This window comes from Chiloscyllium plagiosum, unplaced genomic scaffold, assembly GCF_037043375.1.
Source record: "Chiloscyllium plagiosum isolate Xiang-an unplaced genomic scaffold, Cpla_swu_hap1 HiC_scaffold_4, whole genome shotgun sequence".
NCBI classification, from domain to species: Eukaryota; Metazoa; Chordata; class Chondrichthyes; order Orectolobiformes; family Hemiscylliidae; genus Chiloscyllium; species Chiloscyllium plagiosum.
In genome coordinates this window covers 72,994,355-73,018,361 of record NW_028270142.1, presented here as the reverse complement: position 1 = coordinate 73,018,361, position 24,007 = coordinate 72,994,355, and the positions used below count along the sequence as shown (strand labels likewise).

The window sequence follows — 24,007 nt, the reverse complement described above, 5'->3', positions numbered from 1 at the left end:
ATACAATTGTTTTCTTAACCCTGAAATTTTCGCTCTCACATTGGGAAGCAGAGGTAGCTCATTTCCCCATTTCCTGTTGATGTAAATCCATGCTAGTTCTGCTGGGGAGGTTTTTAAATTAATTTGGTAGGGTGATGGGAACCCCAAAGTGCTTAGGTGGGTCAGATTTAGATCAGGAAATGGGATGTAGAATATTAATTAGTGATTGAGTTAGTGACTCGGAAAGACAAAAGAAATGAGAATTAAAAAGCATCCAGCAAAGTAAATTGACAGATTTGGGCTATTTATTTTACAATGCAAGAAGTATATCAAACAAGACAGATAAACTAAATGCACAGACACGTGGCAGCATGATGTCGTTGCTATAATGGAAATCGGGCTAAAGCAGGGACAGTATTAGCAGCTCAATATCCCTGGGTGTTAGAGTTTTCAGGCAGGACAGAGCGAGTGATAATAAGTCAGGATAGAGGAGCATTGGTTATAGAATCAATTACAGTTGTAAGAAGGGATGATACTAAATGGCTTAACCATTGACAGATTGAGCTTAAGCATAGAAATGAGGCAGTCACACTCTCGGAGTATACTACAGTGGGAGGGAGATAGAAGAACATACAGGTCAACACATTTCTGCCAGTTGGAATAAGAGATAGACACGCAAGAGGCTGGAAGAACACAGCAAACCAGGAGGATAGAGGAGTGGGAATCCTTGAAAATGGACCAGGACCAGATAGATTGTACCCTGGGATGCTGAAGGAGGTTAAAGAGAAAATAGCAGATGCTTTGAGGATTATTTTCTAATCTTTACAATTCACAGGTGAGGACTGAAGCAATGCAAATGCGGTTCCATTATCTTAAAACGGTACACAAGAAATGCCAAACAACTGTAAGCCAGTTAGTCTTACTTCACTGGTGGGCAAATTGTTGGAATCAATCCTAAGAGATTAGATAAACTGTCACTTAGAAATGCATGGGCTCATCAAGGATAGTCAGCATGGCTTTACTAAGGGAAGGTCATGCCTTATAAATTTGACTGAATTCTTTGAGGATGTGACAAAGAGGATCTATGAGAGTAGTGAAATGATGCTCGCTACATGGATTTGAAAAGGTCCATGTGGCAGACCAATCAGAAAGTTAAATACCCATGGGAGACAGGATAATGTGTCAAATTTGATTCAACGTTGACTCAGTAACAGGAAACAAAAAGTAATGGTCACTGGCTGCCCTTGTGGATGGAAAGCTGTTTCAAGTGATGTTCTGCAGAACTCCGTGTTGGAGTTTATACATTACAATTTGGAGTTGAATGTGGGAAGCACAAAAAATGGTCATGTAGTGGATAGCATAGAGGATAGCTTCAATCTCTAAAATGATATGGTTGGGTTGGTGGAGTGGGCAGGAAAGTGGCAGTTGGAAGTTCAACTTTGATATATGTGAAGTAATGCATTTAGGGAAGTCAAACCGTAAAAGGGAATACACAATAAATGGGAATGTAGTAAGACATCTTGGCGTGAAAGTGCACAGGTTCCCAAAGGTGGCAGTGCAGTAAAGGTTGTAAAGAAGATATACAGAACACCCTTTTTCCTTGGCAGAGATATAGAATACAAAAGTAGGGACATAATGATGAACCTGTAAAGACACATGTGAGGCCACAATTTACAGGAATGACATAATTGGTCTGGAGAGAATGCAGACAAGACTTACGAGAATGTTGTGTGGGCTGGAGTATTGGAATATAAGGGGAGATTGGAGAAGTTGATGTGTTTTCCTTGAATCAGTGGAGGCTGGGGTGACATGATTGCGATACATAAAACTATAAAAAAGTACATATGAGGAATCTATTTGGCAGAGAATTAAAAAAACCAGGAAACATAGTTTCAGGCTTACTTTTAGAAGGATTAAAGAGGATGTAGATTAGATTACTTACAATGTGGAAACAGGCCCTTCGGCCCAACAAGTCCACACCGACCCTACGAAGAGCAACCCACCCAGACTCATTCCCCTACACTTACCCCTTCACCTAACATTACGGACAATTTAGCATGGCCAATTCACCTAACCTGCATATCTTTAGACTGTGGGAGAAAACCAGAGCACCCGGAGGAAACCTACGCGGACACGGAGAGAATGTGCAAACCCGAGGCCGGAATCGAACCTAGGTCTCTGGCGCAGTGAGGCAGCAGTGCTACCACTGTGCCACCGTGCCATCCGGGCAGACGGTGGTGAGTGTCTAGGATTTGCTGCCAGAGGTTCTGGTGTAGGCAGAGATCCAAAACTCTTTTAAAGGTACCCGATTTAGACCTTAAGTGCTGTAAGCTACAGGGCTATCGGCCATCTGCAGGAAGATGTGATTAGATAGGGCATCTAACTTCAATTATCATTTCTCTGCCCATATCTGTAACTGATCTATATCCAGTCTATCCTTTCACAACCTTCTACACTATCCACAACTCCACCGATTTTTGTATCGTCTGCAAATTTGGTAACCCAACCATCTACATTTTCATGTAGGTCATTTATATAAATCACAAACAGCAGAGGTCCAGTATGGATCCCTGTGGAACGTCACCAGTCACGGACCTCCAGCCTGAAAAATACCCTTCTGCCACTGCTCTCTGTTTTCTGTGGGTACGCCAATTCTGAATCTACGCAGCCAAGTCACCATGGATTCCATGCATCTTAATCTTCTGGATGAGCCTACTATGATGGACCTTATCAAAAGCCTTACTAAAATCCATTTAACAACATCCACTGCTCTATCTTCATCGATCACCTTCATCATCTCCTTGAAAACTTCAATCAAGTCAGTAAGACGTGACCTGCTGTGCACAAAGCAATGCTGACTGTCACTAATTAGGTCACACATTTCCAAATGTGTGAAAATCCTATCCCTAAGAAGACAGAGAGTCAGGATAAGATGATATTTTCAGAATGGCAACTTGTAATTAGTGGAGTGCCACAGGTTTCATGACTGGGGCCACAATTATTTACAGGAGAAAGTGAGGTCTGCAGATGCTGGAGATCAGAGCTGGAAATGTGTTGCTGGAAAAGCGCAGCAGGTCAGGCAGCATCCAGGGAACAGGAGAATCGACGTTTCGGGCATAAGCCTGAAGAAGGGCTTATGCCCGAAACGTCGATTCTCCTGTTCCCTGGATGCTGCCTGACCTGCTGCGCTTTTCCAGCAACACATTTCCAGCACAATTATTTACAATACATTAATGACTTGGATGAAGAAAGTGATTGTACTCTCACCAAGTTTGTGAATGACACAAAAAAAGTGGGCAGTAGTGAAAATGCATAAAGAGTCTGCAGAGGGATATGGACAGATTTTTGCCTGCTCCTGCTCTATAGAACTTATCTCTTCCTCCCTTAACTAAATTTTTTCTCCGTGTCCAGTCCCTTCCCACTAATATCTGTGATTCTTTTGATGCTTTATATCAAGTTCAGAATTTCGCATTTGTGGACTCTGGCCGTCTCCTCTTTACCATGGACATGCAATTCCTTTACAAAGTCATTCTCCATCAGAATGGTCTTAGGGTCTCAGTTTCATCCTGGAAAAAAGGGCTGAACCATTCCTACCCAGCACCATCTTCCTCCACTTGACAAGCTCATCCTCATTTTGAACAACTTCTCCTTTAATTCCTCCCACTTTTTTCAGGTCAAGTGGGTGACCATGGGTATTGGCATAGGACCCAGTTATGCATGCCTTTTTGTGGGATAGATGGTATAGTCCTTGTTCCAGTTTTACTCTGGCTGCCACTCAAGTTTTTCTCCTGTACATCAATGACATCATTGGTGCTGCTTCCTTCTCTTGTTTGGAATTGCAAAAATTTATCTATTTTGATTCTAACATCCAAACTGTTCTTATCTTAACCTGGTCCATTTCTGACTCCTCTCTTCCCATCTGTGACATCTCTGTTTCTATTTCTGAGGATAGGCTAGCTACCCACCAACCTCTACAGTTACCTTGACATTACATCCTCACACCTTGCTTTCTGTAAAAACTCTATTCCATTCTCCTATTTCCTCTGTCTCCATCATGTGTGTTCCGATGATGCCAACTTTGACAAGGAGGCCTCCAAATTGCTATCTTCTTCGACCGAAGATTCCTCATGACTGTTGTTGACAGGGCCTTTAGCCATGTCCTACCCATCTCCTGCACTTCAGCCCTCACCCTCACCAGTGATTTATCTGCACCATTCAATCTACTGCATTTGTTGCTGACAATGTGGTCTTCTTTATATTGGGGAGAAGAATCAATGATAGGGTCCTCCTCAACCTCACCTACCATCCCACCAGATGCACATTCAAAGGATTGTTAGTGCCACCATTTCTGCCGCCTGCAGTGGGATGCCACCACTTCTCCCTCCCCTGAAAACAAGAAATGCTAGAGATCGCAGTAGGTCAGACAGCATCCATGGGGAGACAGCAAGGTGATGTTTCAAATCTAGATGAGTCATTTCCTCCCCTCCTTTGTTAGCCTTCCGCAGGGACTGTTCCATCTGGGACACCCTCTCAATTCTCAAAGTGTCCCCACAGCCTCATTGCACATTCTCTTGCAATCGCAGTGTACCACCTGCTGCACTTCCTCCCTCCTCAGTATCCAAAATCCAGGCACACATTCCAGGTGAGCAGTGATTTATCTGCACCATTCAATCTACTGCATTTGTTGCTGACAATGTGGTCTTCTTCATACTGGGGAGAAGAAGCATGGAGAAGGCATCCAGTTTGAAGAACACCTACATATTTTATTGGCAAAAATGACCATGAGCTTTTGGTTGCCTGCCATTTCAACATACCAGTGTTCCCTGACCAACATCTGTCCCTGGCTCGCTGCAGTGATCCAGCTAAGCTCAGCGCAAGCTGGAAGGCCAGCACCCCAAACCCTGTAGCCTTATGGATTCAAAAATAAGTCTTAAACCTTTAGGACTTGAGCACCTTCTCCCATATACTTACACCAACCCTCAAACACCAGACCTTGACATCACATAGACTCATACCACAAACAACTCGTTGTTAGCCACTAATGGTCTCAATTAGCAGCTATTCAGTTTCCCAGCCTGTTCGTTACCTGTTACTTTATCTGCCCAATTGCTTTTCTCTCTTTCTCTCTCTCTCTGGGCTTCATCTCCACCCATCGTTTTACTCCTCAATCCTCACACCATGCCCCCACCCCATCTTTTGCACAAAAATTTATCTTGAGGATTCGAGCAGTCAGGCAATATGGGCAGAGTTCAGAAATAGGAAAGATGCGGTAAAAATGCTGGGGCTGTACCACAGGCCTCCCAACAGCGAGCATGAAATAAAGATACTAATATGTAAACAGATTATAGAAAGATGTAGGAGCAACAGGATGGTGATGATTGGAGATTTTAATTTTCCCAATGTTGACTGGGACTCACTTAGTGTTAGAGGTCTAGATGGAGCAGAATTTGTAAGGAACATCTAGGAGGGTTTTCCAGAGCAGTATGTAAATAGTCCAACTCAGGAAGGGACCATACTGGACCTGCTGTTAGGGAATGAGTCTGGCCACTTGATTGAAGTTTCAGTAGGGGATTACTTTGGTAATACTGATCACAATTCCATAAGATTTAGAATACTCATGGACAAAAACCAGAGTGCTCCTAAAGGAAGAGTGCTAAGTTAGGGAAAGGCCAACGTTAGGAAAATTTGGCAAGAGCTGGGGAATGTGGATTGGGAGCAGCTGATTGAAGGTATATCCACATTTGATATGTGGGAGAATTTTCAAGAGAGGTTGATTAGCGTGCACCACAGACACGTCCCTATGAAAATGAGGGATAGAAATGGCAATATTATGGAACAATGGATGACAGGTGAAATTGTGAGACTAGCCAAAAGGAAAAAGGAAGCATTCATAAGGTCTAGTCAACTGAAAACAGACACAGTTTTGGAAGAATATCAGGAAATTAGGACCAATTTAAAACATGGAATTAAGAGGGCTAACAGAGGTCATGAAAAATCTTTAGAAAACAGGGTTAAGTAAAATCCTAAAGCCTTTTATTCATAAATAAGGAGCAAAATGGTAACTAGAGAAAGGGTTGGCCCACTCAAGAACAAGGGAGGAAAGTTATGCGTGGAGTCAGAGAAAATGGGTGAGATTCTTAATGAGTACTTTGCATCGGTATTCACTCAGAAGAGGGACATGAGGGTATTGAGGTTGGGGTAGATGTTTGATTACTCCAAATCAAGTTGGCATAAGGAGAGAGGAAGTATTCTAAAAGGCATTAAGTTGGACAAGTCCCCAGGTCCGGATGGGATCTATCCCAGGAAAAATGTTAGGCAGGAAGAATAGAGGAGCTGAATATTTTAAAATGAGAAAACAGTGCAGAAAGCTGCAGCACAGAGGAATTTGTATGTCATCATCCACAAGTCCCAAAAAGCTACAAACCAATTTCAATGGGTAATAGGGAAGGCAACTGAAGGTTGGCATTAATTTTGAAGGAAATGGAATATCAAATTAGGGAGACCTCGTTAAATTTATACAAGGCTCTGGTCACACCTGGAATATTGTGAATAATTTTGATCCACTTATCCAGGGAAAAATGGACTGGCTTTGGAGGCAGTCCAGAGGAGGTTCACTGGGTTGATCTCAGATATGAAGATATTCTCTTATGAGGAGACATCCAGTAGGTTTAGTTTGTACACATTGGAATTTAGAAGAATGCGAAGTGAGCTTCCTGAAAAATAGAAGATTAAACAAGAGCTTGACAAAATAGATGTGGAGAGGCTGTTTACCCATGCAGGAGTGTCTCCGACTAGCAGGCAGAAGATCAGAATAACAGTCACTCACTTAAGACAGAGATGAGGAAGAAATTTTCTCTCAGAGGGTAGACTATCAGTAAAATTCTTTATTGTTGAAGACTGTTGAGGCTGAACTGTTAAGTACACTCAAGACTGAGATTTCTAATCTGTAAGGGAATCAAGTATTATGGGGAAAAGGCAGGAAAGTAGAGTTGACGATTATCTAATCAGCTATGGTCTCATTGAACAGAAGAACAGACTCAATGGATCGACTGGTCAATTTCGACCCCTATGTTTTCTAGTCTTCATTTCCATCACCAGCACAACAAAATGACTAGCTCCCCAAGAATCTAACTCCTCAATGTTGAAAGGTTGAAATAAAACTTCAGCAAGCTGCCTCCTGTGTCCCCACCAGCTCAGATATTGACAGCTCAGTGGGAAAGTTTGGTTTAGAAAGTTTGGGAACATGATCTGATGAGCACCTCACTATGACAGCTCTGCAGCTGGCCAAGGCCTCCTGGAGGACTGCCAGAGAGCAGAGATGTGCTCAGACCCAGGCAGAAGACGACAAAATGGTTTCAAGAATCAGGGTTCAGGCACATAATCAGGGAGGAATGGGAGTGGTGGACAGGTACATTGGAGATAACATCCCTCACTGCCCAGAAGCTGTGGTAGTGTAGTTATGCTCTGGGAACAAAGTTGCCTCAAGCATGTGACCATCAGTTTGCCACCATGTATAGGTTGGCAGCTGCCATGAAGGGTCAGGTGCATAGTTGTGCACTTCATCCCCCTGTCACTTGGCATCAAAGCCAAATATATGGCAACAGGGGAGCAGGGGATTTGGTTAACACTTGACATGCCCTTCCTCAGAAGGAGACAAGACAGTATTAGGAGGAACCTCAGGTACAAAATTAAGAAACAGGTCCTCAAGGGTCATAATCTCTGGATTAATCCCTGAGCCACGTGCCAATTGGCTTAGGGATAAGAAAATTAGGGAAGTAAGGGCTAAGGAGTGGTGTGAGAAAGAGGGGTTCCAATTCATGGGGCATTGGGATTAGTTTTGGAACTGGGAATCTGTAACGATGTGACGGTCTCCACCTGAACCGATCTGGGACCAGTGTTCTAGCAAAAAGAATAAATAGGGTGGTCACTAGGACTTTAACCTAATAAGTCAGGGGGAAGGGAAAGGGAAAAATGACAAATGATGGTAAATAAAAAGGTAAAGCAGCAAGTTAGCATGTGTGTAGGAGGGTTTAAGTTCAAGGCAGACTGAAAGAATCAAAAAGGAGATGTTGGAAATCATGAGGGTAAGACAGCTAGCATAAAGGAGCATTCGTAACAAGGTTGATGAGTTAACAGTACAAATCATCACAAATGGATATGATTTGGTAGCCATTACGGAAACACGGTCATAGAATAGTCCCAACTGGGAGTTAAATATCCAGGGATACCAGACTATTTGGAGGGACAGACAGGAAGGTCAAAGAGGTGGTGCAGCTCTGATTTTCAAGGACGACATCAGGGCAGTGCTGACAGATGATACAGTTTCTATGGAGAATGAGGTTCAATCCATTTGGGTGGAAATTAGAAATTATAAGAGGAAAACGTCACTGGTCACCAAATAATAACACCACATTGGGGCAGGTAATTAACAAAGAAATAACTAATGCCTGTAAAGATGGTATGGCAATTATCATGGGGCATTTTAATCTACACGTAGATTTATCCAACCTGCTCGGTCAGGATAGCCTTGAGCAAGAGTTCATTGAGTGTATCCTTGAATAGTTTTCTTGAACAGTAGGTAATGGAACCAACGAGGCAGCAAGCTATCCTAGATCTGGTCCTATGTAATGAGACAGGAATAATTAATGATGTCATAGTTAGGGATCCTCTTGGAAGGAGTGATCACAGTATGGTTGAATTTAGAATACAGATGGAGAGTGTGAAGAAAAGATTCAATACTACGGTCCTGTGCTTGAACAAGGAGGACTACAACAGAATGAGGGAGGACTTGGCTAAAGTAGATGGGAAATTGAGATTTTATGGTGTGACAGTTGACGAGGAGTTGAAGAATTGCAAAGCAATTTTTAAAGTGCTCAGCAAAAGTACATTCCAGTGAAAAGAAAGGACTGCAAGGAGTAACCTGCCATGGGTGTCTAAGGAAATAAAGGAGGCTATCAAATTGAAAGAGAAGGCACACAAAGTAGCCAAAAAGTGCATGAAACTAGAAGTTAAAACTTTAAAGGTCAACAGAAAGCCACGAAAAGAGCTTTTAAGAAAAGTAAGATTGAACATGAGAAAAAACTAGGAGACAGTGAGAGCTGCGGATGCTGGAGATCAGGGTCGAAGAGTGTGGTCATAGAAAAGCACAGCCGGTCAGGCAGCATCCAAGGGGCAGGAGAATTGACTCTTCGAGCATAACCTCTTCATCAGGAATGAGGGTGTGACCGAGCAGGCTGAGAGATAAATGGGAGGGGGGTAGGGCTGAGGGTAAGGTGGCTGTGAATGTGAAGGTGAGGAGGGTGGAACGGATAGATGGGAAGGAAGATGGACAGGTAGGAGGTCAAGTGGGCGGTATTGAGTCAGAAGGATGGATCTGGGATAAGGTGGGAGGGAGAGAAAATGAGCAAACTGGTGAAATTCATATTGGTCCTGTGTGTTTGGAGGGTCCCAAGAATTTGGAGGGTTGGATGGTAAGGGTTTGGCTGTGGAATAGGCCCAGGACCTGCACATCCTTGGCGGAGTGGGAGGGGGAGTTAAAGTGTTTGGCCACGAGGCAGTGGTGTTGTTTGTGCATGTGTCCTGGAAATGTTCTCAGAAGCGTTCTGCAAGTAGGCGTCCTATCTCCCCAATGTCGAAGAGACCACATCAGGAGCAACGGATATAGCAAATGGTGTGTGTAGAATGCAGGAAAACTCTGACAGATGTCGAAGACTCCTTCAGGGCCTTGGAGGGAGGTAAAGAGGGAACTGTGGGTGAAGGTTTTGCAATTTTTGTAGTGGCAGGGGAAGGTGTTGGAAGGGGAGGGTGAGTTTGTGAGGAGCATGGACATACCAAGGGAGTCACGGAGGGAATGGTCTTTACGGGGCGCAGATAGGGGTAGGGAGGGAAATATATCCCTGGTGGTGGGGTCTGTTTGTAGGGGTTGGAAATGGCGGAGGATAAGGCGATATATCCGGACATTGGTGGTTGGAGGGGTGGGGCCAAGGGTGGAAGTGAGGTAAGTGCATGAAATGTGCTGGAGGGCATCTTCGACCATGTGGGAGGAGAAATTGTGGTCCTCGAAGGAGGCCATCTTGTACGTTCTGTGATGGAATTGGTCTTGGGAGCAGATGTGGTGGAGGCAGAGGAATAAGGGATTGCATTTTTACAGGAGGCAGGATGGTAGGAGGCATAGTCTAGGGCAGAGGAGGAGGAATTGGGAATAATAAAGACAGACAGCGAAAGTTTCTGCAAATATATAAAATGAAAAAGAGTGGCTGAAGTAAACATTGGCGCTTTAGAGGATGAGAAGTTAGTTATGGGATACGATGAAATGGTCAAAGCATTGAACAGGTATTTTGTATTGGTCTCCATTGTGGAAGACATTAATAATATGCCAGTAATTGACAAAGAGACAAAGGTAGGTGTGGACCTGGAAACAATCATTAATACAGGAGAGGTAGTGTTGGGCAAGCTATTGGAGCTAAGGACTGATAAGATTCCTGGTCCTGATGTAATGCAACCCAGGTTACTAAAAGAGGAGGTGGGAGAAATAGCAGGTGCACTGGCGATAGTTCTCCAAAATTCCCAGCAGTTTGGAAAACAGCAAATGTGATGCCACTGTTTAAAAAGGGAGGGAGACAAAAGATGAGGAATTATAGACCAGTTAGCTTAACCTCTGTAGTGGTGAAGATGCTTGAGTCTATTATCATGGAAGAAATAGCAAGGCATCTCGATAGAAATTGTCCTGTTGGGCAAACACAGCATGGGTTCATGAAGGACAGATCATGCTTGACATTCTATGAAGACATTATGAGCAAGGAGGACAATGGGGACCCAGTGGATGTAGTGTACCTAGATTTCCAAAAGGCCTTTGTCAAGATGCCGCACAAGAGGCCGCTGCATCAGATCAGAACGCTAGGCATTAGGGGTAATGTATTCGCATGGATAGAGGATTGGTTGATTAACAGAAAACAAAGCATGGGGATAAATGAGTGCTATTCAATTAGAAAATGGCCGCCTGAGTGAAGTCTTAATGAAGTGCCCAGAAGATTTTTAGGGAGGTCTAAGGGCTATCAAAGGAGCCAAGGCCACCTTATATGTTGACCAGGAAGTAATTCCGCAATTCATCAAGGCCTGTCAAAAGTAGAGTCAAACATCAGCAAATTATAAAGTGATGGAATTGTTACACCAGTCAAGTTTGCAGAATGGCAGCATCAGGAGAATCGATGTTTCGGGCATAAACCCTTCTTTCAGGAATGAGGAGGGTGTGCCAAGCAGGCTAAGATAAAGGTAGGGAGGAGGGACTTGGGGGAGGGGCATTGGGAATACGATAGGTGGAAGGAGGTTAAGGTGAGGGTGATAGGCCAGACAGGGTTTGGGGGCGGATTGGTCGGGAAGAAGATTGCAGGTCAAGAAGGCGGTGCTGAGTCTGAGGGTTGGGACTGAGAAAAGGTGGGGGGAGGGGAAATGAGAAAGCTGGAGAAATCTGTATTCATCCCTTGTGGTTGGAGGGTTCCTAGGCGGAAGATGAGGCGCTCTTCTTCCAGGCGTCATGTTGCCATGGTCTGGCGATGGAGGAGGCCAATGACGTGCATGTCCTTGGTGGAGTGGGAGGGGGAGTTAAAGTGTTCAGCCACAGGGCGGTTGGGTTGGTTGGTGCGGGTGTCCCAGAGGTGTTCTCTGAAACGTTCCGCAAGTCGGCGGCCTGTCTCCCCAGTGTATAGGAGGCCACATCGGGTGCAGCGGATGCAGTAAATGATGTGTTTGAAGGTGCAGGTGAATTTCTGACGGATATGGAAGGATCCCTTGGGGCCTTGGAGGGAAGTGAGAGGGGAGGTATGGGCGCAAGTTGTGCATTTCTTGCGGTTGCAGGGTAAGGTGCCGGGAGTGGAGGTTGGGTTGGTGGGGGTTGTGGACCTGACGGGGGAGTCACGGAGGGAGTGGTCATTCCAGAACGCTGATAGGGGAGGGGAGGGAAATATATCCTTGGTGGTGGGGTCTGTTTGGTGGTGGCAGAAATGACGAAGGATGTATCTGAAGGTTGGTGGGGTGGTAGGTGAGTACCAGTGGGGTTCTGTTCTGGTGGCGATTGGAGGAGCGGGGTTCAAGGGCGGAGGAGCGGGAAGTGGAGGAGATGTGGTGGAGAGCATCGTCAACCACATCTGAGGGGAAATTGCGATCTTTGAAGAAGGAGGCCATCTGGGTTGTTTGGTATTGGAATTGGTCCTCCTGGGAGCAGATGCGGCGAAGGCGAAGGAATTGGGAATATGGGATGGCGTTTTTACAGGGGGCAGGGTGGGAGGAGGTGTAATCTAGGTAGCTATGGGAGTCAGTCGGTTTATAGTAAATGTCCGTGTTGAGTCGGTCGTCTGAGATAGAAATGGAGAGGTCTAGAAAGGGGAGGGAGGAGTCTGAGATGGTCCTGGTAAAGTTGAGGTTGGGGTGGAAGGTGTTAGTAAAGTGGATGAACTGTTCAACCTCCTCGTGGGAGCGCCGATACAGTCATCGATGAAGCGGAGGAAAAGGTGGGGGGTGGTGCCAGTGTAGCTGCGGAAGATGGACTGTTCCACATATCCAATGAAGAGGCAGGCATAGCTGGGGCCCATGCGGGTGCCCATGGCTACTCTTTTGGTTAGGAGGAAGTGGGAGGATTGGAAAGAGAAGTTGTTCAGAGTGAGGACCAGTTCAGTCAGTCGAAGGAGGGTGTCAGTGGAAGGCAACTGGTTGGTTCGGCGGGAAAGGAAGAAGCGGAGGGCTTTGAGGCCTTCATGATGGGGGATGGAGGTGTGCAGGGACTGGATGTACATGGTGAAGATCGGTGCGCCAAACTACCACCACACCTCCCTTGTCTGCCGGTTTGATGGTGAGGTTGGGGTTGAAGCAGAGGGAGTGGAGGGCTGCACGTTGCGAGGGTGAGAGGTTGGAGTAGGTGAGAGGGGTGGACAGGTTGAGGTGGTCAATGTCACGGCGGCAGTTACTATGAAGAGATCGAGGGCGGTAGGAGGCTAGCACGGTGTGTCCAGGTGGATGGGGTGTGTTGGAGCCGGGAGAAGGGGTCATCAGAGGGTGGGCAGGAGTTCTGGTTGAAGAAGTAGGCGCGGAGGCGAAGGCAGCGGAAGAAATGCTCAATGTCTCGCCGCGTGTTGAATTCGTTAATCCAGGAGCATAGAGGGATGAAGGTGAGGCCTCTGCTGAGGACTGATCTTTCATCCTCAGAGAGGGGGAGGTCTGGAGGGATGGTGAAAATACGGCAGGGCTGGGAGCTAGGATCTGGTGTGGGACTGGAGCTGGGAGTGGGGGAGGGGTCAGGTGTGGGGGCAGGGTTAGGCATGGGGGTGATGATCGGCATTGGGGCGGAGACACATGCGGCGTGGTCGTTGTGCAGGCGACTCATGTCACTGGGGGTGGACGTAGATGCGGCGACGGCAACTCCGGGGGCAGAAGTGACTGTGGCAAATGCAGAAACGGTGTTGTTCCTTGTGGTTGTGGAACCTGCGGACGCCGCGAATCTGTCGGCGATGGTCTTGTAAAGGACCCCCACCCCCACTGACCACGCAGCCTCCGCAATCGCCGTCGAGACAACCGCCTCCACGATCGCCAGGAAGACCATTGCCGACAGATTCGCGGCCTCCGCGGGGTCCACAACCACTGGGAACAACACTGTTTCTGCATTTGCCGCAGCCACTTCCGCCCCCGGAGTTGCCGTTGCCGAATCTACTTCCGTCCCCAGCGACATCACTTGCCTGTACAATGACCACGCCGCATGCGTCTCCCCCCCACGCTGATCCCTGCCCCCCACCTACCCCGCCCCCACGCCTAACCCCGGCCCCAGTCCCAGCTCCAGTCCCACACCAGGTCCTAGCTCCCAGCCCTGCCGTATTTTCACCATCCCTCCAGACCTCCCCCTCTCTGAGGATGAAAGATCAGTCCTCAGCAGAGGCCTCACTTTCATCCCCCTATGCTCCCGGATTAATGAATTCAACACACGGCGTGACATCGAACAATTCTTCCGCCGCCTTCGCACCTACTTCTTCAACCAGGACTCCCGCCCACCCTCTGACGACCCCTTCTGCCGCCTCCAACACACCCCATCCACCTGGACACCCCGTGCTGGCCTCTTATCCGCCCTCGATCTCTTCATAGCCAACTGCTGCTGTGACATTGACCGCCTCAACCTGTCCACCCCTCTCACCCACTCCAATCTCTCACCCTCGCAACGTGCAGCCCTCCACTCCGTCAGCCCCAACCTTAACCTCACCATCAAACTGGCAGACAAGGGAGGCGAGGTGGTAGTTTGGCGCACTGATTTTTATATTGCTGAGGCTAAACGCCAACTTGTGGACACTTCCTCCTACTGCCCCCTTGACCATGACCCCATCTCCCACCACCAAACCATAATCTCCCAGACCATCCATAACCTCATCACCTCAGGGGATCTCCCATCCACCGCCTCCAACCTCATAGTCACACAACCCCACACGGCCCGTTTCTACCTCCTGCCCAAAATCCACAAACCTGACTGCATCGGCCGACCGATTGTCTCAGCCTGCTCCTGCCCCACCGAACTCATTTCTGCACACCTTGACACGGCCCTGCCCCCCTTAGTCCAAGAACTCCCCAACTGCGTTTGGGAGACCACCCATGCCTTCCACCTCCTCCATGATTTTCGCTTCCCCTGCCCCCAACGCCTTATCTTCACCATGGACATCCAGTCCTTACACACCTCCATCCCCCATCATGAAGGCCTCAAAGCCCTCCACTTCTTCCTTTCCCGCCGAACCAACCAGTACCCTTCCACTGACACCCTCCTTCGACTGACTGAACTGGTCCTCACTCTGAACAACTTCTCTTTCCAATCCTCCCACTTCCTCCAAACCAAAAGAGTAGCCATGGGCCCCAGCTATGCCTGCCTCTTAGTTGGATATGTGGAACAGTCCATCTTCCGCAGCTACACTGGCACCACCCCCCACCTTTTCCTCCGCTTCATTGATGACTTTATCGGCGTTACCTCGTGCTCCCACGAGGAGGTTGAACAGTTCATCCACTTTACTAATACCTTCCACCCTAACCTCAACTTTACCTGGACCATCTCAGACTCCTCCCTCCTCTTCCGAGACCTCTCCATTTCTATCTCGGACGACCGACTCAACACGGACGTTTACTATAAACCGACTGACTCCCACAGCTACCTAGATTACACCTCCTCCCACCCTGCCCCCTGTAAAAACGCCATCCCATATTCCCAATTCCTTCGCCTTCGCCGCATCTGCTCCCAGGAGGACCAATTCCAATACCAAACAACCCAGATGGCCTCCTTCTTCAAAGACCGCAATTTCCCCTCAGACGTGGTTGACGATAGTCTCCACCACTTCCCGCTCCTCCGCCTTTGAACCCCGCCCCTCCAATCGCCACCAGGGCAGAACCCCACTGATCCGCACCTATCTCCCTACCAACCTCCAGATACATCGTATCATCCTTCGTCATTTCCGCCACCTCCAAACAGACCCCACCACCAAGGATGTATTTCCCTCCCCACCCCTATCAGCATTCCGTAAAGACCACTCCCTCCGCGACACCCTCATCAGATCCACAACACCCACCAACCCAATCTCCACTCCCGGCACCTTCCCCTGCAACCGCAAGAAATGCAAAACCTGCGCCCACACCTCCCCCCTTCACTTCCCTCCAAGGCCCCAAGATATCCATCAGAAATTCACCTGCACCTCCACACACATCATTTACTGCATCCGCTGTACCCGATGTGGCCTCCTATACATTGGGGAGACAGGCCGCCTACTTGCGGAACATTTCAGAGAACACCTCTGGGACACCCGCACCAACCAACCCAACCGCCCCCGTGGCTGAACACTTTAACACTCCTTCCCACTCCGCCAAGGACATGCAGGTCTTTGGCCTCCTCCATCGCCAGACCATGGCAACATGACGCCTGGAAGAAGAGCGCCTCATCTTCCGCCTAGGAACCCTCCAACCACAAGATATGAATGCAGGTTTCTCCAGCTTCCTCATTTCCCCTCCCCCCAGTCCCAACCCTCAGACTCAGCACCACCTTCTTGACCTGCAATCTTCTTCCCAACCTCTCTGCCCCCACCCCCTCTCTGGCCTATCACCCTCACCTTAACCTCCTTCCACCTCTCGTATTCCCAACGCCCCTCCCCCAAGTCCCTCCTCCCTACCTTTTATCTTAGCCTGCTTGGCACACCCTCCTCATTCTTGAAGAAGGGCTTATGCCCGAAACATTGATTCGCCTGTTCCTTTGATGTGCCTGACCTGCTGCGCTTTTCCAGCAACACATTTTTAAGCTCTGATCTCCAGCATCTGCAGTCCTCACTTTCTCCCAGTTTGCAGAATGGGCAGCACTCATCATACTGATTATTAAGCAAATGGTAAACTGCTTCTCACGGCTAGATAAATACCCAATCCCTTGTAACTAGGACATGTACACAAATTGGGGGGTGGGGGGTGCAATCCTTCATGAAGGTGTAGCTGTAATTGCAATCAGATGAGAGGTTGCAGAAGTATGCCACAATTAATACTCATAAGGGTTTGTTCCAATATACACGACTGCCATTCAGAATATCATCAGCCTGCATCTTTTCCAGATGATGGAGAACATTTCACATGGTCTACATCAGGTTACTGTCATCTTGATGATGTACTAATAATAGGCAAGACCAATAAAGAACACTTGAGAACTTGGACATAATGTTTAAACGTTTCTCCTAGGCACGCGTACACCTTAGAAGGGAAATATGTGTGTTTCAGACACCCCGAGAGACGTAATTGGGTTACAGAGTTGACAAAACTGGGTAATATCCATTGGAAGATAAAGTGAAATCAATCAAAGGTGACCCGGCTCTCATGTCTCTATTGCAGTTTTAGATTGTTCCTTGGGTTGGTGAATTATTACAGAAAATTCATTCACCTGGTCTTCATCTTGGCACGTTTACACCTGCTACTGAAAAAGGGTCAGCCTTGAAAATAGTCACTCGGTCAAGAAGTAGCTTTAGGGAAGTGAGAAAGGAGCTATTGTCATCTAAGGTTTTGGCCCACCATGATCCCGAGCAAGAGGTGGTGCTGATACACAATGCGTCCCCTTATGGCACTGGAGTAATGTCAGCTCACGGTGGCCCAATGGATAGGAACACCCAATAGCATATGTTTCCCAGACTTTGGCTGATGCTGAACGCAAATATGCCCAGATAAAGAAGGAAGGTTTGATGGTCATCTTTGGCATAAAAAAAGTTCCATGAATACCTCTACAACATAAATTTGTCATAGTAATGGACCACCAACCCCTACTATAGGACGAATTAAAGTAGACGAAGTCATGCTTCCTAGACTCGAATTCAGTGGTGCGCCCTAATTCTCAGTGCAAACAGTTATAAGTTAGAAAACCATCCAGGATGCCAAGTCGCAAATGTAGGTGTCTTGAGCCACCTCCTACTGGCAGAAACACCACTGACAGTTCCTCCACGGGTAATAGTTCATTTGGGATACCCTTCTAGTCACCCCTGAAAATATACAACAATTGACACAAAAGGATCCTGTCCTGGCAAAACTAAAACAGCTGGCAGTGAAGGGGGAAACAAAAGACCACCACAACCAGAATTTAAACCTTTCTGGAGCTGGTGAAACCAGAATACAATAGAGGACGACATATTATTGAAAAATATCATGCTGAAAAAACACAGCAGGCGAGGCAGCATCCGAGGAGCAGGAGAATCGACGTTTCGGGCATAAGCCCTTCTTCAGCCCTTATGCCCGAAATGTCGATTCTCCTGCTCCTCGGATGTTGCCTGGCTTGCTGTGTTTTTCCAGCATGACATTTTTCAACTCTGGTACTCCAGCATCTGCAGTCCTCACTTTCTCCTAGGCGACATATTATTACACGGATCAAGACTGATTGTCTTAAGTAAAGGTCGCCACCAGGTAATGGTTGTACTCCACCAGAGCATTCCAGGGGTTTCCAAAATGAAACTGTTGACAAGATGTTATTTCTAGTGACCAGGACTAGATGCCAACATAGCAACATTGGTGGGCCAGTCCCCAGAATGCCAACAAACACATACATTACCACGAGTAGCTCCCTCACATCCATGGAAATGGCCGTGTAAACTCTGGACTTTGGTAGATGTCGACTTTCATGGTCCTTTCATGGGCTTAATGTTCTTGGTTATTGTTGATGCCCATTCAGAGTGACTGGACATGGATAGAATTTATTCAGGGATGACAATTGAAAAGCTATGAGCAGCGTTCGCAATACAGTCTCACAGACAATGGGACATCATTGACCAGCAAGGAATTTTAACATTCTTGAGGTCAAATGACATTTAGCATGTTTGGACAGTTCCATACCATGCGTCATCCAATGGTCTGGCAGAAAGAGCAATCCAAACATTGAAGGAAGGCTTGAAGAAACAGTCTACAGCTTAATTCAATACCAAACAGTTTGGGTTCCTGTTGAACAATAGGATTACGAGGAGAAAGTGAGGTCTGCAGATGCTGGAGATAAAAGTTGAAACTTTATTGCTGGAACAGCACAGCAGGTCAGGCAGCATCCAGGGAACAGGAGATTCGACGTTTCGGGCACAGGCCCTTCTTCAGGAATGAGCAGAGAGTGTTCAGCAGGAGAAGATAAAAGGTAGGGAGGAGGGACTTGGAGGAGGGGCGTTGGAAATGTGATAGGTGGAAAGAGGTCAAGGTGAGGGTGATAGGTCGGAGTAGGATGGAGGCGGAGAGGTCAAGAAGAAGACTGCAGGTCAGGAAGGCGGTGCCGGGCTGGAGGGATTCGGCTGAGACAAGGTGGGGGGAGGGGGGATGAAGAAACTGGTGAAGTCCAAGTTCATCCCCTGTGGTTGGAGGGTTCCCAGTCGGAAGATAAGACGCTCCTCCTCCGACCGTCGCGTTGTTGTGGTTTGGCGGTGGATGAGTCCAATGACCTGCATATCCTCGGTGGAGTGGGAGGGGGAGTTGAAATGCTGTGCTACAGGGTGGTTGGGTTGGTTCGTCCGGGTGGCCCAGAGGTGCTCTCTGAATCGCTCTGCAAGTAGGCGGCCTGTCTCCCCAATATAGAGGAGGCCACACCGGCTGCAGCGGATGCAGTAGATGATGTGGGTGGAGGTGCAGGTGAATCTGTGGCGGATATGGAAGTTTCCTTTGGGGCCTCTACTACAAACCAACCGACTCCCACAGCTACCTGGACTCTACTACAAACCAACCGACTCCCACAGCTACCTGGACTACACCTCCTCCCATCCTGCCCCCTGTAAAAACGCCATCCCATTCTCCCAATTCCTTCGTCTCCGCCGCATCTGCTCCCAGGAGGACCAGTTCAAAATACGTACAACACAGATGGCCTCCTTCTTCAAGGACCGCAATTTCCCCCCCGACGTGGTCGAAAGTGCCCTCCACCGCATCTCCTCCACTTCCCGCTCCTCCGTCCTTGAGCCCCGCCCCTCCAACCGCCACCAGGACAGAACCCCACTGGTCCTCACCTACCATCCCACCAATCTCCATGTATAGCGCATCATCCGCCGTCACTTCCGCCACCTCCAAACAGACCCCAGCACCAAGGATATATTTCCCTCCCCTCCCCTATCAGCTTTCCGTAGAGACCACTCCCTCCGCGACTCCCTTGTCAGATCCACACCCCCCACCGACCCAACCTCCACTCCCGGCACCTTCCCCTGCAACCGCAGGAGGTGCAACACTTGCGCCCACACCTCCCCCCTCACTTCTCTCCAAGGCCCCAAAGGAAACTTCCATATCCGCCACAGATTCACCTGCACCTCCACCCACATCATCTACTGCATCCGCTGCAGCCGGTGTGCCTCCTCTATATTGGGGAGACAGGCCGCCTACTTGCGGAGCGATTCAGAGAGCACCTCTGGGCCACCCGGACGAACCAACCCAACCACCCTGTAGCACAGCATTTCAACTCCCCCTCCCACTCCACCGAGGATATGCAGGTCATTGGACTCATCCACCGCCAAACCACAACAACGCGACGGTCGGAGGAGGAGCGTCTTATCTTCCGACTGGGAACCCTCCAACCACAGGGGATGAACTTGGACTTCACCAGTTTCTTCATCCCCCCTCCCCCCACCTTGTCTCAGCCGAATCCCTCCAGCCCGGCACCGCCTTCCTGACCTGCAGTCTTCTTCTTGACCTCTCCGCCTCCATCCTACTCCGACCTATCACCCTCACCTTGACCTCTTTCCACCTATCACATTTCCAACGCCCCTCCTCCAAGTCCCTCCTCCCTACCTTTTATCTTCTCCTGCTGAACACTCTCTGCTCATTCCTGAAGAAGGGCCTGTGCCCGAAACGTCGAATCTCCTGTTCCCTGGATGCTGCCTGACCTGCTGTGCTGTTCCAGCAATAAAGTTTCAACTAACAATAGGATTACCCCTCACACAACTACAGGGATAGCTCCAGCAGCGTTACTGATGGGAGAAGACTCTGCACCAGGTTAAATCTGATTTTCCCAGACCAGTGGGAGTGGGGAGTGAAACAGCAGGAGGAACACCAATCCTGGCCAAATGCCTTCTCCAAGGCACGTATAGCGCACATGTATAGGGTGACTTGGTGATAGGATACTGGCCTCAATGCAAGATAAAGATAAAGATAAACTGGTTATTTGGAGAGTTTCCTCATTCTAGGGTCTGTCTCTGAGGTCGCTGGTTAGAGCCATGAGCATTCAAATGAAGAGTCACTTGTATCTGTGCAGTGATTTCAGGAATATAAAAACTGACAAGAAAAGTGTCTTTAAAAATAAGGAAAAAAAGAGGTCAAAGTGAACATAGGTCCCATAGGAATTTAATAGGAGGAGATAGTTAGGTGAAGAAGGAAATAGCAGAGGAGCTAAACAAATATTTTCCATCAGTCTTTACTTCAAAACAACCCTTTAATACTAAAGAAAAAGGGGCACAATCACACCATCACTAAGTAGTATTAGACAACCTCATGGGGCTAAAGGCAAATATATCCTCTGGCCCTAATGGCTTGCATCTTAGGATCCTCAAAGAAATAGCGACAGAGATGCAGAGGTTGTAATTTTCTAAAACTTCTAGGATTCTGGAGAAGTACCAGAGGATTGCAAAATCTGCCAACGTGAAAACCCTATTCAAAAACATATTGATGAAAAAAGCCATTTAGCCTAACATCTATTAAAAGGAAGTAAAGCATTAATCTAATCAAGTAGAGTCAAGTAGAAAATTATTCCGAATTAATTTTTTACAGGTATTTCAGGAAGTCTCAGAGTAAATGGAAGGAAACCATTAGATGTTTTGGATTTGAACAGCCAGAAAGTGTTTATCAAGGTAACTCACAAAAGCTTAAATGACAAGAACCAATGTTGTTGGAGGTAGTATAGAACATAGAACACAGAACAATACAGCGCAGAACAAGCCCTTCGGCCCTCGATGTTGCACTGACCTGTGAGTTAATCTAAGTTGAAAAGTGTGGTGTTGGAAAAGCTCAGCAGGCCAGGCAGCATCCGAAGAGCAGGAGAATCGACGTTTCGGGCATAATCCCTTCTTCAGGAATCCTGTTGCGCTTTTCTAGCACCACACTTTTCAACTCTGGTCTCTAGCGTCTGCAGTCCTCACTTTCTCCCTGTGAACTAATCTAAGCCCATCAACCTACACTATCCCATTATCATCCATATGCTTATCCAAGGACTGTTTAAATGGCCCTAATACGGCTGAATTAACTACATTGGCAGGCAGGGCATTCCACGCTCTTACCACTCTCTGAATAAAGAACCTGCCTCTAACATCTTTCTTAAATCTATCACCCCTCAATTTGCAGCTATACCCCTTCATACAAGCAGATGTCATCATCCTAGAAAAAGACTCTCACAGTCCACCCTATCTAATTGTCTGATCATCTTGTATATTTTTATTAAATCGACTTTAAGCCTTCTTCTCTCCAATGAGAACAGATCCAAGTCTCTCAGTCATTCCTCATAAGACCTTCCCTCCAGACCAGGCAACATCCTGGTAAATTTCTGCACCTTTTCCAGTGCTTCCACATCCTTCCCAAAATATGGGGACCAGAACTGTTCACAATATTCCAAGTTCTACCACACTAGCGTTTTGTATAGTTGCAGCATGATATTGCGGCTCTGGAACTCAATCCTTCTACCAATGAAACCTAACACACCGTATATCTTCTTAACAGCACTATCAACCTGGGTAGCAACTTCCAGGGATCTATGTACATGGACACCAAGATCCCTCTGCCCATCCACACTACCAAGAATCTTTCCATTGACCCAGTATTCTGCCTTCCTGTTATTCTTCCCTAAGTGAATCACCCCATATTTATCGGCATTGAACTCCATTTGCCAGCTTTCAGCCCAGTTCTGCAGTTTATTCAACTCTCCCTGTAACCTGGAACATTCTTCCATACTGTCCACCACTCCACCGACTTTAGTTTCATCTGCAAACTTACTAACCCATCCACTTATGCCTCCATCCAAGTTGTTTATAAAAATGACAAACAGCAATGGTTCCATAACAGATCCTTGTGGCACACCACTAGTAACCAGACTTCCATCAACCACCACTCGTTGCCTTCTTACAGAAAGCCAATTTCTAATCCAAATTGCTAAATCACCTTCAATCCCATTCCTCCACATTTTCTCCAGTAGCTTGCCCTTGTGGAACCTTATCAAATCTATATTAATCGTCTGATCATCTTGTATGTTTCTATATTGCTGAAGTCCGCATACACCACATCTACTGCCCTACCCTCATTCAGAAGCTTGGTCACGTTCTCAAAAACTCAATGAGATTTGTGCCCTTGGTGAACCCGTGTTGACTATTTCCAATCAAATTATTGCTTGCTAGATGATTATAAATCCTATCTCTTATAATCCTCTCCAAAACTTTTCCTACCACAGACGTAAGGCTCACTGGTCTATAATTACCTGGGTTATCTCTACTGGCCTTCTTGAACAAGGGCATAACATTTGCTATCCTCCAGTCCTCTGTTACTAAACATGTAGACAATGATGACTCAAAGATTAAGGCCAAAGGCCCGGCCATGTCCTTCCTCGCTTCCCAGAGAATTCTTGGAAAGCTCCCATCCAGCCAAGAGACTTATCTACTTTAACACCTTCTAGAATTAATAACACCTCCTCCTTACTAACTTCAATCCTTTCAAGTCTAATAGTCCGTATCTCATTATTCTCCTCTGCAATATTTTCCTTTTCCTGAGTGAAAACAGATGAGAAATATTCATTTAGCACCTCTCCGATCTCCACAGGGTCCACACACAGCTTCCCACTTCTGCCTTTGACAGGCTCTATTCCTACCCTCGTCATCCTTTTATTCCTCACATATCTAGGGTTCTCTTTTATTCTACCTGCTAAAGACAGCTCATGTTCCCTCCTTGCTCTTCTTAATTCTCTCTTTACATCCTTCCTAATAACTTGTAACTCTCCATCGCCTCATCTGAATCATCTAGCCTCAACGTCAAATAAAGCCTCCTACTTCTGCTTAGCACGAGATACGATTTCCTTAGTATACCACAATTCCCTTACCTCCCTCCCACTTCCTCCTTGCCTGACAGGGACATACTTATCAAAGACACGAAATATCTGTTCCAAAAACCAGCTCCACATTTCAATTGTCCTCATCCCTTGCATTTTGTTGCCCCATTTTATGCCTCCTACATCTTGCCTAATTGCCTTTTAATTTCCCTTCCCCCATCTATAACTCTTGCCCTGCGGCATTTACCTATCCCTTTCTATCGCTAAACTAAACATAACTCTCTCCACTACTGGTGGTATGACACAAGGATCTATTTTGGGACCATTGCTTTGTCATTTTTATAAATGGTCACTCTCTCCATATTGTTGCGTACAATTGCATAGATTGAGAGTTTACCCATTGGCACGGAACAGCAAGTGGGGATAAGGGTTTTTTTTTGCAGGTTGGCAATCTATAACAGAGATCAGTCTTGGTACTGCTATTACACATACTTGGAGGAAGGGAGCAAAAGTGCTGTAGCCAAATTT

At 47.1% G+C, this 24,007-nt stretch overlaps 2 protein-coding genes across 6 annotated transcripts in view; one reads left to right on the top strand and one right to left on the bottom strand.

Annotated features, from left to right (window-relative positions):
• Positions 1-24,007, bottom strand: part of oxr1a (oxidation resistance 1a) — a 583,533-nt gene that overhangs the window by 301,505 nt on the left and 258,021 nt on the right. The window lies entirely within an intron of this gene.
• LOC148150167 (uncharacterized) lies at positions 13,290-17,133 on the top strand. Its single transcript, XM_087985799.1, has 3 exons — positions 13,290-13,481; positions 14,001-15,116; positions 16,891-17,133. The coding sequence occupies exons 1-3, from the start codon at positions 13,290-13,292 to the stop codon at positions 17,131-17,133; spliced, it is 1,551 nt and encodes a 516-aa protein (XP_087841925.1).

Bases quoted from the DNA above. Each gene is read 5' to 3' on its own strand.
- LOC148150167 (XM_087985799.1), top strand. From the start codon at position 13,290: ATGGGGGTGATGATCGGCATTGGGGCGGAGACACATGCGGCGTGGTCG. The intron at 13,482-14,000 runs GTCTTGTAAAGG...TTCTTCAACCAG, and splicing joins CCGCGAATCTGTCGGCGATG to GACTCCCGCCCACCCTCTGA. The intron at 15,117-16,890 runs GTTTACTATAAA...GAATTATTACAG, and splicing joins ACGACCGACTCAACACGGAC to AAAATTCATTCACCTGGTCT.